This window comes from Rhipicephalus sanguineus, chromosome 6, assembly GCF_013339695.2.
Source record: "Rhipicephalus sanguineus isolate Rsan-2018 chromosome 6, BIME_Rsan_1.4, whole genome shotgun sequence".
Lineage (NCBI taxonomy): Eukaryota > Metazoa > Arthropoda > Arachnida > Ixodida > Ixodidae > Rhipicephalus > Rhipicephalus sanguineus.
The window spans coordinates 159137733-159157183 of record NC_051181.1 but is presented as its reverse complement, the minus strand read 5'-3'; the positions used below and the strand labels follow the sequence as shown (position 1 = coordinate 159157183).

The 19451-nt window shown below is 49.0% G+C and overlaps 1 protein-coding gene across 1 annotated transcript in view; it reads left to right on the top strand.

The window, feature by feature from the left end:
* The first annotated feature begins 7310 nt into the window (after positions 1-7310).
* LOC119397670 (tetraspanin-33) overlaps positions 7311-19451 on the top strand; it is a 39473-nt gene continuing 27332 nt past the window's right edge. The window contains exon 1 of the mRNA XM_037665092.1: positions 7311-7395. Within this exon, the coding sequence (XP_037521020.1) occupies positions 7311-7395 (85 nt within the window). The remainder of the gene's footprint in view (positions 7396-19451) is intronic.

Sequence of the window (19451 nt, the reverse complement as noted above, 5' to 3'; positions counted from 1 at the left end):
ACGTACATGTTCGTAACCTTAGTTCATTCTTTATCACTTGTCTGGGACCTTAGTGCATTCTTCATCACTTGTCTGGGATCACGTTATATGCCTTTGTTAATTGCAGCTAAAATTGTATAATCAGAGGCATTTGTACTATGAAGCGGTGGTGGTGGTAGCAACTTTATTCAGAAATCCGGCAAATTCGTGGCCTGGGCCTAGGCCGCCCCCGAGGAGGACTGGAGACCCTGCCTCCTCGCCGCCTCACGGGCTTGCTGGATGGCCCACAATTGATCTTGCAGGTTTGAGCTGCGCAGCGCGACCGTCCACCGCGCTGCAGCTTCAGCTGGGGAGACTGCATCTTCTTCGCCTATAACCGCGCATGCCCAGAGAATGTGCCTAAGAGATGCGTGAGTCCAGCCGCATAATTTGCAGTTATCGTCTGAATAGACGTCTGGGTATATCCTCCTGAGGTGAACAGGGTTGGGGAAGGTCTGGGTTTGTAATTGCCTCCAATCTACCGATTGGGCCCTGTCGAGTTTGGGGCTTGGGGGTAGATAAATACGCCTGGATTTTTGATAAAATTTTGTTGTCACAGCATCTGGTCATTCTGTCCCTCTTTGTCCAGCCCTCCACTGGATTTTCATCCCCTGGAGAGGACCTTTCTACACGGGCGCAGAACGTGAGACCTCGCGCTACGCGGTGGACCTCTCCATTGAGGCTGGGTACGGGGGTGTAGGGGGACGTATGAGCCGGGAACCATATAATGTGTCGTTCTTCCGTCTCTTCAGAGGTGATATAGTTCGCGTTCGCTTTGAGGATAGCCGCGGCCTCTGGTGAAACTCTGCCTTGTGCACAATTTCTGACCGCCGCCTGCGAGTCACTTATGATATATCTGCAACCGGGGCAAACGATGGCTAGGGCGATCGCCACTTCTTCCGCTACCTCAGGGCTTTTGCCGCGTACACTACACGAGCTGACCAATTGTTTATCAGTATTGAGGACTGCCACTGCGAAGGCACGTCGATCCGTGTATTCTGCTGCGTCTACAAACAGCGCTTCCTTGTCCCTACCGAATGCTTGTAGTAAAGACCTGGCTCTACTCTCTCTTCGACCCTGATTGAGTATGAAGCGGTCTGCTTTTTCTCTTTCTATCGTTTATTGTAAGCACTCCCCTCTTTAATGCCTTCGGCCAGGAGGGTTTGATAAACAAATAAATAAATAAATAAATAAATAAATAAATAAATAAATAAATAAATAAATAAATACAAAACATTTCTTTGCTCTTAACAGTAAACATTTTACGAGTCCCAGAGGCGAAGGAATCAAGATCAAGGCCGGCATCAGCAAGAAGTACCTATACCCGCTTTTATTCATTTATTCTTATCATCCACCGTTAACTGCCAGCCGATCGTGGTGATAACGACGCTAGAATCGCTGACAGGGCTGTCAAAATGGGTTGCATTGAAACAAAATTCTGGCGCCGCTTTCGTATGTACTCGTACCATCGGGAGCGTTAAAAGATGCGTGAAAGTGTTGTTGGAAATGATGAAGCAAAGGATTAATACAACCCAGAGCAGCAGGCCAGGACTCCATGACGACGCCAGCGTTTCGACAATGAAGACGTCGACGGCGTGACGAACAAAACTGCGTTGAAGGGGCACTCGTTTCCCAGGAAGCTTGCTCCTACGCAGGCCACCTTCGTGACGGCACTTGAAGTCTCATTATTAAGGCGAAATCCTTATATACCATGTCTTATGAAAGATCCAGCCTGATCACGAAAAGGTATAAAAACTACTACAGGTGAAAAAAAAAATCGGGCGAAGCTTGCACTAAGCTGCGCAAGGCTCGAAACAGCGCAACTGGACAATTCTGAAGACTAATCTGGCTGTTTCCATAGGTTGCTTCCAAGTGGTAGCTAGGCTTTAGCTAGGTGACGCCAGGTTGTTTCTACGTTGATTCTCAGCGCAGTGAGGTTCGCGTTAAACCACAGACCATCACAGACACGACACGGATGTCCATAATCCAGAGATAGAGAGATAATAATCATTAACGAATTTCCCGGAGATGCTAGCCTGGTTTGTCGCCTGGCTTGCTACTTCAGATGTCGGGTGGTGACTATGATATATACAATGATCACATATACACACAAAATAGTACGTACAGTCACAAACGCACACATATACACAAAATAGTCATTCACAAACCTCGCGCTGAAACCAAGCGCTCGCACCTCTCATAGATCTGCGGGCACGTCGTTGTTGGCGTAGGGCTTCCATCGCTTCGGGGTCTTCTCGTAGACGCCGTTGCCTTTTCCGTTCCCTAGTATTCTCTCCTTGTACGTACTCGGGGTCTTCGGCTCGCCGCCTTCGCTTCGCAGCCGTTTGGTTGGTTGGTTGTTCCTAGAGGAATGGCACAACCCACCACGGAGGATCGGCCACGACTAGTGCGGCAGTCGGATTTGTGAATAAAAAAAGGGATAATTCTAAAGAGAAAATTTGTTGGCCTAACTGTTGCCTTCTTCCTTTTTAGTGGAATTTGTGTGTAGTGGGAATCAGGGGCGTAGCCAGAAATTTTTTTCGGAGGGGGGGGGGGGAGGGTTCAACCATACTTCATGTATGTTCGTGCATGCGTTTGTATGTGTGCACGTATATACACGCAACCAAAATTGAAAACATTCAGGGGGGGGGGGATTTGAGCCCCCCCCCCTCCATTTGCTACGCCCCTGGTGGGATTTACCCAATTTCTGTCGCATATACCCGTTTATGACGATGATAGCTTTTTTTGGTACGGAGTGAACAAAGAACGAAGCCACGGTAAAAATTGGCCGCGTATCTTCGTGCTTCGCTACAAATGTCGTCTAAAGACGATAGAAGAGGCGCTGTGTGAGATATGGACGCCATCTGGCAATACGTCGGGAAACTTGAGTGCTGTATTGCGGGCTGGTAGTCCCGGCGCAGCGGCAGGCGAAGACCGGCGGTGACCAACGCGACCGGTGGGGACGCCGTCCAGCCCGAACACGCTGTTTGGCGCGATGCGCCGAAGGGGAAGAAACGTCCGCACTCAACGAGTACTCTCCACAAACTGTCTTATTTACACGTCGCCTGGGTAAAACAGGAATGCCGGAGCGGCGCCCCCTGTCATTCGTACAATGCAATACTGAACCGAAACCGAAACACAACATGAGCTTGTGCAGAGGGCACGGAGGAAGACAAGTTTCAGCGCAGTCGCATTTTCAGCGCACCTAAAGAAACTAGGGTTGTAACATGGTAGGGCGAGTAGGGCCAGAAGGACCGTCACGGCGAAAACCTGCCTCCTCAGTCGTACTCGCCTGGAACATTGGTGTGGCTTCGCGTTCCCTCCTCCGCTCCTGGCCTTTCCACAAAGCTACTGCCTAAGTACGAAGGCCCCTACCGCGTCCTACGTCAAGCATCCCCAGTTAACTATATTATTGAGCCTGTTCAATCATCTACGGACCGCCGTTGTCGCGGCCGCGAGACTGTTCACGTCGATCGACTGAAGCCGCATTATGACCCACCAGTTGTACCTGTTCCTTAGGTCACCAGGATGGCTCCTTTTCCGCGGGGGAGTGATTTGTAACACGGTAGGGCGCAGACAAGAACGCCTGTGAAAGAAGAAGACGAAGACGGTTGTTGTTGGCGCTCGCGCTTGCTCGGCTTGGACCGCTGATCGCTTCAGCTGTGGCAATCTTTTAATAAACGCGTTACTGTCTCAACGTTAAACGCATGCCATCAAGGTCTTTAAAATTGCGTATCTATGTATTTTCTATTAAAGGAACACACCACCTAATACTTACCTAATGATGTTACGCCTCAGATATGCGTAATATTTACTTTTTGATCGACAACGTTCACAAGTATGGACAGCCGTACCAGTTCAAGACGGGTGGGCGGTAAGCAGGTGGTTCAACTTTGGCCGGTTGGCTGAATCGGGGGACGTGCCGACAAACAGAAAGACAGACAGACAGGCAGAAAGACAGACCAAAATTTCTGCGTTTAAGTTCCCCAAGAAAGACTATCGTCTTTAAAATACCGTGGCTAGAGGCGTACGAGCTGCGCATTCACTTCGTCTTTGCGGCGTTCGAGTTAAAAACAAAGCAAAATATATTGCAATAGAATTGAAAGTTGGGCTAGTTGGTATGGTAGCATGTTTGTGTACAGCGCGAGAATCGAGGAAGACTGAAAGAAACGAGCGCTGTTTGAACAGAGCCCTGTTCAAACAGAAGGGACGCAGCGCTCGTCCGTGTCCCTTGCGTTCTTTCCGTCTTCGTCGATCCTCGCGCTGTACACAAACATGCAAAACAAAATCTTTGATCCTTCCGTCATAGAAATTGGTATAAGACGAAAATGAAACGTCTCCACAGAAGTGGCTGATTGCTTATTGATATATGAGAGCTTCCACAATGTCTATTGGTGTTTGGCAGCTGTAGCACCGTTTGATGTGGATGTCAAGATTACAAACTCAGATAACACAGCATGTGGTGAATTCCGCGCAAAGATAGCATTAGCAAGCACATAATAAACACTGGTACTCGATATGCACTCCTTCAAAGCGTTGTCATTTGGGGACAGAAAATCAGTCCTGCAATTATTGCGCAGTGATAGCCACGATTGAGAAGCGGCTTACGCCTACTTCGGGATACAGTAAAAAAAGAGAAGCAGAACAACTTGCATCAAATTCGATTATAGATGGCTTTGGCGTAAGTACGCGCACACGAATAAGTACAGGTCGCTAAAGCGACTGCATTGTCGGGATCTTCCGCCCTGTCTTCTAGGAATATGTCTACAGTACCGTAAAATACGAAGAGACTGCCTAACCGATCGAGTTACGCATTGCGCCCTCCTATAGACGGCAGAGCATTAACACGTATATATTTCTGCTCCTTCACCATTTAGGTCGCAAGCCCCTCGGCCGTAACCACGTGACGTGCACGAGCTTCGAAGGCGTGCCGCCGCAAGGGCGAGGCTGTCGACAGCGAGGTCTCGAGAGCGCCGAGGAGCTTGCAAGCGCAGCCGCACCAGCCATGCGGAACAGTTTATCCGGCTTCGAGGAACACGACTGTCTTCGCGACACTTCCGGAAGGTCGTGCTCCGGTCGCCTCTACAACCCTATAGCTTCATTTTTATTTTTTTATTATTTTTTTTTTTCGTCTTTAATACTGCGCCAAGGGCGTGCCATCGAGCGCGGCTTGCGTATTCGTTGGGTGCGGATGGAGACGTGCTGATTCGATCAAGTCATGCGCGACGCAGGAACGCCTCACGTTTTCAGTGGTTTCTGACTCGACTCTGTATCTCTTTACGCGCCTCGATGATACGGAATAACAATATCGTTAAGTAGGAAACGAAGCAAGAACAAAAAAGACGCGCTAGTGTGGGAAACCTACAAGCTTTGCATAATGGAGAAGTTCCTTATCGCGTTCGGGGCGTTGTCTTTCGTCCTGTGCGCCTATTCGTCCTCCTTTTGGCGCCCTCTTTCGTCACTTCGACTTGCGCCCATGGTGACAATTTTAAATGCGAATCATTTCTTAACGAACTTCTGACACTTAGAGCGTATCTATATGGCCGCCTACGACTTTGCGCCCACTTGGCCGTTTCGTTAACCTGATATATACCAGCATGGGTATGGCATGACATGAGTGTATGAAGAACATAAATGTCAGGTCGTAAATTAAAATCTTGACATGCATGGCACGTACGTCATGTTTTACATGATGCAGTCCTCGCCCTCTCGCGGGCGTTTTTTTTTCTATTTTTTTTTCTACTTTCACGTACACGAAGCAATGACAGAACTAATAAATTTTGGACAAAAAAAAAAATATAAGGAACAGAGCAGGCCGAACACTCAGCTCCTTGTTCGCTTCGGACCTTATATTTTGATTGAAGATGGATAGCGCAACAATACAGACGCAGCAGAGCGCTCTGCCGTGTGTCTCTCTTTCTGCGTGTCTTATCGAGTTGTTGCGCTATCCAACATCAGTTATGCTCTACCAACACGGCCCAGTCTCCAACCTTATAGCAACTTATATTTTCATCATTTCACAGCGGTTTAAGTGCATCGTAGTGCCGCGAACACATCCTGCGTGCTCGGGGGAATCCCCTTCTTCCACCAAGAACAGCAACAACGTGCTTGGGCACAGCGAGAGAAAGCGCCTTCCTTGCCAGGATTTAAAGGGCAACCGCGCGTCGTCGCTGCATTCACAACGGGGTTGGGGCGAGGATTAACCGCGCTGTGAAGATGGAGGCAGGGAGAGGAGACGCAGCCATTCACCCGTACCTCTACCACTGCTGCTAGCACGAACTCGTCGACGAGGCTCCCTGATACCGTGTTTTATCGTTAATAACCATTCTTGATGTCATGTGCCCGCCATCACGCCGCTCCGATTCACCGGTGCCATTTTCACTTCGTTCTTTTAAACTTGCTGTTCTTCTACTTTTGCTTTCTGTCATACTTTTAGGAGAATATTTTGAATAGTATATATGCCTTTGCTCGGGATTGTAGTACTTACCCTACAAGTTACATTCTTGCACTGTTTGGAAATTGTCTTGCCCTCAAACAATAGTCGTCATTTGCCTTCTTGCGTGCATTTTTCTTCTCTCTTCTTCTTTTACACACTTTGCGCTTGCTACTTTATTGTCATGAATGCTATATTACCTTGATGTGCGCATGTCGATTTGTGACGACCAAGGTAGATGGCTAACGTTGTTCGAAGACAGTTGCAAAGGACCGAACAATTTTAGGGTATAGGTGCCTCTGTTTCTTTCTTTCTTTACATTGGGTGAAAGTTGCTGTATTTTGTACAGACGATTATGATATGATATGGTCTATGACATCATTTGCATGTGGGGCAGAATTCACAAACATTCGTGTTTGAGTGTGTGTGTGTGTGTGTGTTTGTGTGTGTGTGTGTGTGTGCGTGTGTGTGTGTGTGTGTGCGTGTTTTGTACATGCGTGCGTGCGTGTGTGTGCGCGCGTGTGTGTGTGTGCGCGCGTGTGTGTGCGCGCGTGTGTGTTTTGGCCGTCTTCGCTCATACAATGTCAGCTTCGGGATTGAACGCCAAACAATTGCAGCGTGAGAGCTTTTTTTGTTAATGCGGGCCCCGATGTCGCCCGCGCAACTCTAAAATTCATGGCTTAACTTCAGCGTGACAAGCGTGACGCGCTGCATTCAATGTAAAATCGAGAGTCAGCCTGGTGCTCATAGAGAACGAGCGCGTGATAACACCAGCATTCGGCTCTAGCCAGCGGGCGTAGTTTCTGGACTGAGCAGTCCTGATTTGCGCCGCTCCTAATACGCGAGTAGATGCGGCAAAATGCGGTGCACGCCAGAGTCTCCGCCGGCCGCGGCCAACAACAACAACACTGTGGCGGTGCCGTGCCTGGTCCGCGGTCCCGAAGGTGCGCCCCCACAGCAGCACCGCGCACGTTGCGTGATTAAATTACCATACAGGGCTGCCCCCCCTCGGAGGATTTCCCCCGGTATGCGCGCGGCGGCGGCTTCATTACAGGGCACCGGGGCCTGGAAGAGAAACGGCGCTCTTCCACACATCGGCGGCACCGGTTTTTCTGCGCGGGGCGGAACTGCAGCCGATCGAGGGAGGGGCGCCAACCTGAATGAATCTTCGTCGCGATCGGCACTCGCTTGCGCAATCCTCTCTGGTCCGGGACAGCCGCATGCATACGGGGCCGAGCCGCTCCGTCTATGTCCAGCCTGCGGCGTATACGGGTGGGAAACTCGGGTTTTCAGGGCCACTTTGCGAGTACGTGTTATCATTTGCAATAAACATAATCGCCTTTCGCGCGACGTGCCCTTATCGAATGTCTACCTTTATCGAAAAGCCTGCCCTTTGCGCGGATGGATTTTTGACCGAGAAGACTGTGGCGATACCGGTGACAGCGTAATTAAAGATGGACTTGGCGTGCCGCTGTTTGAGGCAGAACAGTATTAAAGCAAATACAAAGCTCCATAGCGTAAGCCAATAGCGCTAACGACTCAGTGTCCCCAGAAGCATTTCTCACCTGGTCGACATATGGTTTGATTTTGACAACTTACCTACTATAGTTTCCGCCCAATGCGTTTTCTTTACCGCGTTCTTTCCGACTTTAACGCTGAGTATTCATCCACGTACCTCAACAACAAAGGCTTCACGGTGAAGTTTCAGTGGATTCCATTCCTTGTTTGTATTGCTTAGAAAACTGTAGGATTGGGTGTGTCGGTAAAACACGATTACGAGTTCTTAACAGCGTAAGAGAGACGAGGGCACAGAAAAGAGGAGACAGAGCGCTAACTTCCAACTGTTTGTTTCTTTTGAAACGCTTCACCTTGTGTAAAGTTTCACACTTTTTTTGCACAACAGTCATGCGGACATAAGGACATAACAGTAATGAGGAATCTGAGGTTCTTGCGTGCACAGCACCGTTTATCCTCATAAAGTGAAGACCCCGAAGAGTAGTCAAATTGCAATGTTTCACGTCCGCTACTCATTTTCTGTAGCTTTGTGTACCACTACACGCACCATTAGTATCGCAAGCGATTTCTTAGAGAGGGTGCATTACTTCTATATCGAAAAGACATGGTATGTTCATGCACAAACATTGCTTGTGTAATATGGGGCGTACTGATTCTCCAAACTGTACAGCACCCGAATAGACAGGTGAGGTCTAATGCTTTCTGTGGTCGTCCCAAAAATACCGTGATAAAAAGTGCGCTTGCATTGAGAAGCAGCATAAGAAAAAAATAACTTCCCGCATGCGACACCTTCTGTTTCGAGAAGGGTCTGTGATAGCCCGCAAATGCACATCTGGCATATCTCCTTCGATGCCTCAAAGAAACTGATCAGGGAAGTTGCCTGTCATGTTCTTGCATCCCTATAATATTTTAATCTGACGCACATGTGACAACGTACCGCAGGGAAATTTTAGGATATGCTAAGGCTGAGCTATTTGCGGCCTTGATCGTCAGGCTAAACCCGCCTGTTGCTGCAAACCACCACCACACAAGGTGCACTGATCCAGTCCTTTCCCCTCTCCTAAAAAAGCCATACTTGCGGTCAGGCTCTTTAAACTGCGGATGGCTCTTTCGCATCACTCCCAGCGTATAGTAAACAGTGTAGTGTGTGTAGTGTAGTGTGTGTGTGTGTGTGTGTGTGTGTGTGTGTGTGTGTGTGTGTGTGTGTGTGTGTGTGTGTGTGTGTGTGTGTGTGTGTGTGTGTGTGTGTGTGTGTGTGTGTGTGTGTGTGTGTGTGTGTGTGTGTGTGTGTGTGTGTGTGTGTGTGTGTGTGTGTGTGTGTGTGGTTATCAGTGTATATACCATAATCATCACCCAGCACCTGGAGTAGCATGTCAGGCGAATAGCCAGGCAAACATCTCCAACTTTTCATTAAAACATTCTCTCTCTCTAGCGCCGCTATATCGTGCCCTAAGTAAACCACAAATGAATTATTTCCTCCTAATCTAGCCCTTCAAAGCAACACAGGGCCAATGAATGAGGCCTCAGTGGAGACGACGCTGGTTGAGTCGTATGCAAGTGTTCTCTTTTTATTGCGCCCTCATCGGAATGCGGTCGCCGCGGCCAAGTGAACGAACAGAGCAAAGTTATATAAGTCGGCCGTAAGGCGAAATTGAAGAATGTGAATGATCCTCGATGTTACCTTTTTATTCTTTCCTCGCCTACAACGAGGTTTATGCAACTCGGTGTTGGTGCACGAGGCGATATCTCCGTCGCCGGGTGCGTGACGCGGATGCCGGAGTGGCCCCCTCCCTCTCTCCCCCTCTCCCATCCCGAGGCCACGAGAGGCGGCGCTCTGTCTGCTGCGGCGATCGCGCGGCCCGCCGATTAATCGAGGGTGTTCTGCAGCCATTTCCAGCTTGCCGCGGAGGATGAAAGGAGAGGGCGGCGCACTCCCTGTGCCATGGCAAATAGCGTACAGCGTCGCCCAGCCTGCGGTCGGCGTTCGCCATATATGCGGCTGCGGGATAGGATTAGCGGTGCTGTTAGCGCACGCAGTTCGGTTACGTGGTTAACCGGCACCTTCGCGGCCGTGTCGTTGACTCCCGGTATGTCAGCCACTCCAGCGCCAGTCGTGAACTGCTCTAGATGGACCTTCGAGTAAGCCGGTGCCACGTGCCCTGTGCGCCCTGCTGCACGGTTCTAATGAAGTGGCGGTGGCTACCGTGCCAAGAACGCTAGAAGGTAGCCATCGACGTTTCGGTCGCTGAAGAGAGGGCGAGGAGATGTGTTGGTGTCAGGAATTTTCTTCCTGGACCACTGGCGCCCCTGCGGGAGAGCGCAATTCCTGCGGCGTCCTTTCCGTGGTGCGTTTGCTAATCGGCCAAGCGGTCGCTTGCGTAAGCTCTGCTGCAGGGCGGCCGTGTTTACGCTGCAGTTGCACCCGAGAGGAGGAGGAGAGGGAGCTCCTTTCGCGCGCGCCCGTATTTCCGGGGCATAGCTGGACGCGTTTGTGGCCACTTCATCTGAGCCGACCATTCGTTGGGCGACGAAGCCAAGACGCTGCTGCGTTCAAGGTCAAGAGTCAACGCCCCGAGAAACGCTGGTGTAAACACCGCGGCTAACACGCATTCTGGGAGATTTGGGAAGCGCATGCGCTGACCCTGCAGCTGATTATGTGCTCCAGTGATAGATCACTCTTTTTCGCGTCTCGGGCCGATGTAATGTAACGATTCCTTTCGCTCGGTTTGATTCCTTTTCTTGTTATCCGCCGCTCTCCGATCCCGGTGATAACGTGGGCGGAGTGGCGCTCGCACCTCTGACGAAGAGTGAAAGTGAATAGAATCGGAATATAATCATTACATTACAGCCAGGCTTGGTTTGAGATTGACCAGCTGAGAACGATAGCGAAGGCTTTATGAAAAAAAAATGCTTTTCTTATTTTCGAGGACAGAACAAGGTAAGAAAGAATTTTTTTAAAATTGCTCTGTATGTAGACATGCTTCGGTAATAATTCGCTTCACTGGAAAAATTCGAGCACGAGAGTACGGGTTGCATGAACGTACTAGAAGAATTTAACCAGAAACCATCTATCGATGTTCTTTTGTCACAGTCAATGCGTATGACATTTCAGCACGTTAGAGATACACGCGTTAGACACGGATGAGTACAAATCACACCATACTTCAATCTCGTCGTTGATGAAGTGTTTCTTACCGTACTTATCTGCACCTATATTCGATTGAACGGCGACATGACTACACTTCGTCAGCGCTATGAAAACGTGCCAAGCGTCTCGACGCGTTGGCTTGCACAAAGGAAACTCTTCACGAAACCGTCAGTGGTGTGCAAAACGCGCCAAGAGCGTGGGCATGCTTGCTTACACGAGTCACTCGCGTTTACGTACCGTTGAAGCCGCCGATGGCAGCTGAATAAATCCCCTGAAACACATGGGGACGTATAGCAGTGTCCTAGACGTGCCATCAGTGGCAAGTACAATGTTTCACAACCCAATGACGCCGCTAGACAAACAGCGAAAACTCCGCAAACGTTTACACAAGCATCTGGGAAAGCCAAAAGGCACATGTTTGAGTGAACTCGCGACTCCATGCCACGCATGAGGAATTCCATAATATCATGTATGTTTTTGAACGAATAAACATGCCGCGCTAGAATAAGAAGAAGACGAGATGACACTTACGCGGCGCTGACTATAGCCAGCGCCGTGTTTAGTCGGCCGTTTAGCCGCATTTAGTAGCGGACTGTAGTCAGCGCCGTATTTGAGTAATCTCGTGGTTCATGTAAGGAAGGTCAAGGTTCTTCGTTCATGTAAGGAACGAAGAAAGCAAGAGAGAAGGCAGGGAGATTAACCAGACACGTGGCCTGTTGGCTACCCTGCGCTGGGGGAATGAGAAAGGGCAGTGGAAATATGAGAGAGAGGAGGATCAAAATCTGTACGTACCAACCAGCCCAATTCAAGACGCTTATACAGTTCATATACATAACCGCATGTTCAGTAATAGTCAGTGCGCGATAAGGATAAGGAGACTTAAGGTGCTCATATTTTTGTTAGCCGCACAAATGCGGAGTGACAATGACCTGAAGCATTTCGTATACACACGCAAGTTCTAGCAAGGTCAAGGCGAAATCGTTCCTGCGAGGCACGCTGGGACTTTCCGGTAACGTTTTCTCCAGTAATGTCTCTCGGAGTATCGCTGATGCATCGCGCGGGTCTCTGTTGTGAAGCGTATGCTCCGCATGCGGCTTTGACGTGAGCGCGGCGAAAACCTTCAGGAAAGCTGCGGCAGGCTGCGGCTCCTTTGGGGCGTCGTGTTGCTTCGACGGCGCCGGCTCTGTAGTGTAGCCCACTTTCAGGAAGCGTCCTCCTCGGTGGCCGTCCGGCATTAAGCGGCGCGCGCTAATGATGACGCACCATCTATCAGCGGACCGATCGGCGCAAAGGGCCGCCGCGCTCCCAGAGCCGCCGTAAAAGCGATGAGTGGCGGCGGTGCATTTTTCACGTCTCCGCTCGACCTTTTCCTTCTTCTTTTGCATCCCGTGCACTGCTGCGATGCTCGGCTGCACGAATTCTCCCTGCGACCTTCCGAGACGGTTGCGCATTATGCCATACTATACGATACTCCTCCACACCTAGCAGCACCCCGGTGCAGCCGAGGTCACGGTTCGCTTTTGAAACGGCTTCAAAGGAGACGGAGCAATGCGGGGGCAGCGCGCAAGCCCAGTGACGGGTTATGCTTTGAATTCGCACTGTCTAGTATCTAAACCCGACCACAGTAGCGTTAGATGATAATCAAGAGAGAGAGAGATGAAAAAAGGAAGGCCGGGAGGTTAGCCAGATATTAGCATTTGGTTTGCTACTAATCAATATTTTATTTCTGATATTTGATACCGAAGGCGGTCGCCAGGGCGTTCTGCTACCGAGTTCAAGGTCTCGGGTTCAGTTATCGTTCGTGGCGGTGACATGTACATGTAAAGAAATGCGAAAACGCTAGAGTACTTATACTTTGAGAGAGAAACGTTTATTGTGGTAGAAAAGCTGAGAGATCGGCCTAGACCATACTTATGACCTGCTTACTCAGGTTTTGTAGCAGGAGAATGGGTGTAAGGAGAGTATACTTTGAGTTAGGCAAGCGTTGAGCAACGCTAGGTCCGCAAAATGTATATGCGAAACGTCGGCGTCCCTCATGACACACTGCGCAGTTATGGGGCATTGAAACCACGTAATTGATATCTTGAGGTAATATAAACCTCAACCTCTCCACAGCAAGCCAGTGAAAACCGAACAGAACAGTACAGAAAGCAGCGCACAACGAAAACAAAAGTGCAAATCTTTACATTTTTTTTTTCTGATCAACAGTTATACCATTGGTAATATGTACTTGTAGAGCTAGGTTAGTGAGCAGGTGCCAGCCTAAAGGCGTGTGGTGTCACCAGGAACATTGAGAAACGGAGGGGGAAAAAATAACATATTAGTTTGCATTACGAGCTCATGTGACAGTTATCGTATGGTGCACTCAGCGCTGCCAACAGATTCGTTCAATACTTATCTTTGAGACCGATGACGGCAGAAACCGTTCCGGAATGTCGTCCTGAGAGGTCATCGCGGGTGAAGGCGACGAAGGCAGTGTTCAACTTCTTGAAGACATCAGACCTGCACCGGCGGTTATAGAAGGAGTTAAACAGTAACCTTTAAGCGAGAAGCGCCACTACAAGATAATTTGCTGTGGGCATATCAACCGAAGGCATCGATGGTTTTCATCGCACGTTGGCTATGTATTAAGCTAACATAAGTTAAAATGTTGATTCCACGAGGAACTACGGCACGTGATGCGAGCAACTACGCAGAGATCAGTTTAGCTCCGCTGCTCCCGCTAACTTGAACTCTGGCTTTGAGTCATCATTGCCCGTCTCACTGCCGCACTCAAGTGCAAGTGTTCAAACCGTCGGAATTATGAGGCACTGTTATGGCTCGAGTTCCGACGAGGCGCACCTACTGAAGTAAGCAAATGATCTGCTAAAGGCTGGTACAGCTGACGTCATAAATTTACACACCTCGGAATCTGATAAAACGCTGAACTTACGAGCAATTTGTGACCCTTATCAGTTTAAACACGCAGCGCTGTGTCATTCGCATATACGGCTATATGTGTGCTTTAGTGCGGGAGAGTCTGTTTGATCCTCAACAGCTGGGGGTCACGTGACCTGAGAAGAAAACGTCACGTATGACGCCATTGGTAGATCGGCGCGTCGCTGTCGACCATGGCTCTGGCAGATAGTGACGCTGGCAAAATAGCGAGAACCGCGAAGTGGCCCGGCATAGGTTGCTGGACCCCCCAGCGACACGGGCCAACCACGCACACTGGCAAAATGGCGATGTCTATGCAACGCCAGGCAGAACCTTGCCTTTCATTCAAATTGTACGGCGGTGGTATGATGTCATGCGGGACTTTTATGCTCAGGTCAAGTGATCCCGAGCTGTTGAGGGGCAAATCAGTGTGTCGAAACAGAACGAAAACCAAAAACGAAAAAAAAAAACGATATTTTTTGACCGGAACGAAAACGTTACCGAAACGTTATCTATTTTTTTTTTTATTTACGACAGAGACTTGCCCTTAAGGCATAATATTTGTTGGGTATATTTGTGTTAAATGTGACAACACATTCCACAAGACACTTCTTCACTTCATACACAACACCGGCCTAACGAAACGTTATCTATTATTTAGTTCCGGAGTGAAACCGAAATGTTTTTTTTTTATCGTTTTTCGGTTAACGGGAAAACTTGGCGATTTAGAACAACGGATCTCATGCATCGTAATATGACAATATCTGGGGTTTAACGTCCCAAAACCACGATTTGATATGAGAGACGCCGTAGTGGAGGGCTCCGGAAATTTCGACCACCTGGGGTTCTTTAACGTGCACCTAAAACATTTTCGCCTCCATCGAAAATGCAGCCGCCGCGGCCGGGATTCGATCCTGCGACCTTCGGGTCAGCAGTCGAGCGCCATAACCACTAGACCACCGTGGCGGGGCCTCATGCAACGTGAGCAATAATGCATATCTCGGGGTAAAGTATTAGCGGGTGTCTCAGGCAGGAATTATTCCAAAATAAAGGTGGGTACAAGACATTCTCGGCGCTGGAATTTTTTTATCAGAACAGCGGTCTCGCATATCAGAGACTACACTCGATGGCGGGCTGCATCTTAGATCATGCTCACTCCCTCGACACAAAGCATTGAGCCTGCTCAAAAAATTCGTAATTCACTTTTCAGAAAATTAAATGCCATAACTAAGTTAGAAGGGTGCTGGTTTGCGCTACTCGGTAGGAATCCGTGGTGCACTTACTTGCGCTCCTCTCAAGAACGTGGGAACGACGTGTTTTACCCATGCCCACGTTCTTAAAGGGACACTAAAGTGAAACAGTAAATTGGTTCAGGCCGATAAATTATACTCTGAAAGCCGTAGTGTCGCTAATTTCACCGTCGTAGGTTTATTAATAGATGACAAAAACAATGTAAAAAGCTTCATATTTAAATTTCCCGCCGAAACTTCCGATGGCGACGTCACGGATTTCAAGGTGTTTTTTTCGTATTTTGGCCACATTCACTCAACTAAATTCTCAGAAACTTAGTATGTTAAGTCTCTGTCTCCCTCAGAAGACAATGTACTTCATTTTTTACCTATTAGGAACTACATAAGGCCTAGTAGACGCCGCCAAAATCCATGACGTCACGGGGACTGGTGCGAAAACTAGAAAAGTTGGGCTAGTACCAACTAGTCCAACCTTCTATCCTGTTGCGAAAACTTCAAGGTGGCGTCGCCACCCGCATTTTTTTTTTTTTGCTAGTTTTCTTGCTTACCAAACGTCTTCTCGCGGCAAGTGTGTGGATTTCGGTATCGTGAAAGAGTAATTTACTATATAACACGAGAAAAATCGTTTTTCTATTTAGTGTCCTCTTAAGAGCAGCGCAAGTAACTGTACCACAAATCTTACGTTTTTATCGTTACTTTAACCTCAAATTTTTGAATACAAATAAAAACCGTTACGAACCGTTGCGCAATTTTTTTTCGTTACGGAACAGAAACGGAACGGAACTTTTTGCGGTGGAACGAAACTAAAACCGAAGCGAAAAACATTTCGTTCCGATACCCTGGTGTAAATAAACTCTCCCCTGTGGTGCACACGAATACCAGGCTGCTTCTGTATATATGCTGCGGCAATATTCAGCTTCTACTCAGACCTCGCGATCCGTAAACATTTGACGCTGATTGCACATCCGTTTGCAGACGTATAAGGGCCAAACGCAGCGCGAAGTAACAGCTGCTTTCTTTGTAAAGCCTATGGGCCGTGTAATCTGGAATTGAAGTCTGCTGTCTCAACCTGATATTGAGAACAATGTTGCGAACTTTCACATTACGAGACGTACACTATTGCTGGCAAGAGAAAGATCAGGTACGTTCAGCAACCAACACCAAGGCGCGACGCTTACACTACCGTGCACGACATGTAATGACACCAGCCATTGAACCATGGGGCTACTGCCTAATTTTCCAGGACTTGGAGGCGCGCTGACCCAAGGCGTGCATTACAGTAGTGCGGGCTCACAACATAAAGTCTATGTTTCATATTAGTGTTCATGCAATTACCCTATAATAGTCATTAAGCCGATATGTGTTTCTTTTACAGCGAAAGCTGTTATGAGATCATTTCAGCGGCCGTTTTTGGCGCCGTAGTTGTCCGCCGCCGCCGCCCCCGCCGGTGTCCGTAACCACTATCGCTCGAAATAAGAAAAAAATTCCAGGATGGAACGAGGTTCGAACCTGTGCCCTCTGAGTGGGAGCCCAGTATTCAAACTCTGAGCCATGCCGGTGCTTGAAACTGCTTTGCAAAAAGGCCCTATACAGGCTTCTTGTCCGGATGGAACCACATTAACATATGCAATATAGCGTGGTAGAAGAGTAAAATAAGCACCAAGCGTCGCACAACGCGAATTCTGTAACCAGGCGCCACACAATGCGAATTGCGCAACGAGTAGGTTGTTGAATGCTTCCAACCCATTACAAAGGGCTCCGCCATAATTCTTCATCGTCATCAGGCACAGCATCAACAAAGTGCGCATAATGCCTTACATGCGTTTAGCAGGTACCACGGCTGTCCGTAGAATGACGAAAAATGGCATAGTGCGTGCTTCCCTACTTCTCAAAAATTACAATGATTTAGAGCGTAGTGGTTTCCTCGCAAGTGCACTTGTATTGGTTGCCAAGGAAGCCCATAAGCGTATGATTCATTTCCTCGGGGTATCAGTTAAGTTCTTCGCCCCCCCCCCCTCCCTCTCTCTCTCCCGCGTCAACGTATGTTATACAGCGTGGTGGAAAGCTAAATAGCGACAGGGCGTCACCTAATGCAAATTGCATAACTGGTGGGCCGTTTCAAGCTTCCAACCCATTACAAAGGGCTGAGCCATAATTCTTGATTGTCATCAGTCGTCGCTTCAACAAAGTGCACGTAATGCCTTACAGACGTGTAGCTGGTGACTCCCTTCTCCGCAGAATGACGAATAATGGCTTAGTAGGTGCTTCCCAACTTCACAAAAATTATTTATGGCATAGTCGGTACCTTACTAGTGTACTTGTATTAGTAGCCCCAAGAGAGCTTACAACGGGCTCTAGAAACGCCGCACTTCCAGCTTTCGCTGTGACTGTGCTGCGGTTTCAGCGCAGGCCTGGCGTTTTTTTTCTCATGTCTCATTATGAGTCAGTGCCATTTGACTGGACCATGTGCTGCGTGAACAGTGGCTATTGAAACAGTTACTGTAAGAGTATACGGTAAGGCGGTCGCATTCAGTTACTGTTGAAACAGTTTGGAGCAGTATGTGGTAAGGCGGTCGCTTTAGTTCGTGTGCCCTGCCTTCGGCTGTCGGGTGATATTCCTCGGATGCGGTTTAAGATAGTGGAGACCGGGGAGGCTCCCGAGTACGTGCTTCCAGAGATCGGGGGCGACCCGGCCCCAACTGTGCTCGTCGCCGCGGGGGCAGCGAGGGGGGAGGGGGGGGGGGGGGCACCTAGCCCCACTTCTGCCGACGCCGCTGCTCTCTGGTGGCGGCGCGGCATTCCAGCCAGTTCAGTGACATCGCGGCAGCATGCAACCCCCCTGCTTTATTTTTTTCTTTGCCGAGTCCAGGAGTCGGAGAGCGATCTCCCCCATCGCTCCGATGAGCGCCCTCCATCGTAGCCCGGAGCCATCCCTGATCCGCTTCTCGGGGGCAAGGGGGGTGATTGCTCTGCGTCGCCCCCCCGCTCGTGCCAGGCAGATAGGTATACACTCCTGAGCCACGCCGCGGGCATGCCGCTCGGTCAGAGCGCGCTGGCTGCTCGGCTTTATTGGGAAAGCTTCCACAGAAAAACTGGCGCATCGGAGAGTATGGCCTTGTCGATCACGTGTTACTCGCGGCAAAGTGCCGTGTTCGTATTTAATTAGGCGCAGTGTGGCGTCTTTGTGCGATGTGCGAGCGATGCTTTGCCAAGCTGTGCCTTTAGTTCGTAATGTGCAGCAACGCTGGGTGAAAATAATTAATTAATTAATTAATTATTTATTTATTTATTTATTTATTTATTTATTTATTTATTTATTTATTTATTTATTTATTTATTTATTTATTTATTTATTTATCATCGTCACCGGGACGAAGATGGGGTGTCTGAAGGCATGCTCAGTGCAGGAACCATGCCAGGCGAAGAAAGCGGGAAAGAGCTGGGAGGGGAAAGGCGTTTCGTGACGTCAGCGTACGCTGCTGGTGAAATGGACTGCACGGGGCTAGCACGTGGACGCCAAACACACTATCGCGCTTGAGTATTGTACACAAACGTGTGCTTCCGGTGCCACTTACGACCTTGAAGCTGTGATTATAGCTTCCCCAGCACATTATGACAGGCTGCGGTACAATACACCGTCCCATATTCTTACGCACGCCCCGAAAAATTAAAAAAAAAAGGAAGGAAAGAAAAAATGCACAGGAACACGCTTATTTGCACGCAAAGTCAGACGGACGGAAAGAATGAAAATCGTGGTTAGAAGGGCCGCAATTGAACCCAGACATTCTGCGTGGCAGTCAGGTATTCTACCACAGAGCCACGCTAGTTCTTGAAACTGCTTCTGAAAAAGACCCTGTACACTCGTCACGTCGGGGCAACGTCAACTGTGCTTGCAGTGTTGGCTATTCGCTTTCATAAAAATGTAATTAACATTACATATGAACTCCTATGACTCGCCAAGCTCCAACCATTTCTCAACCCGGACGAATACGGCAAAAACCGCTTCTTACGATGTGCATACCATCGCACCGTAGCGTGCAGTTCGTTTCGATAAAACTGACATCTGTGCTCTAACGTGAGTGTCGACGTTGCGTCGGACCATACGATACCCTTTGGGCGCCGGTGTAGTCGGCGTGCCTGGTAAGCCCACGATATACCCAGAACTACTCAA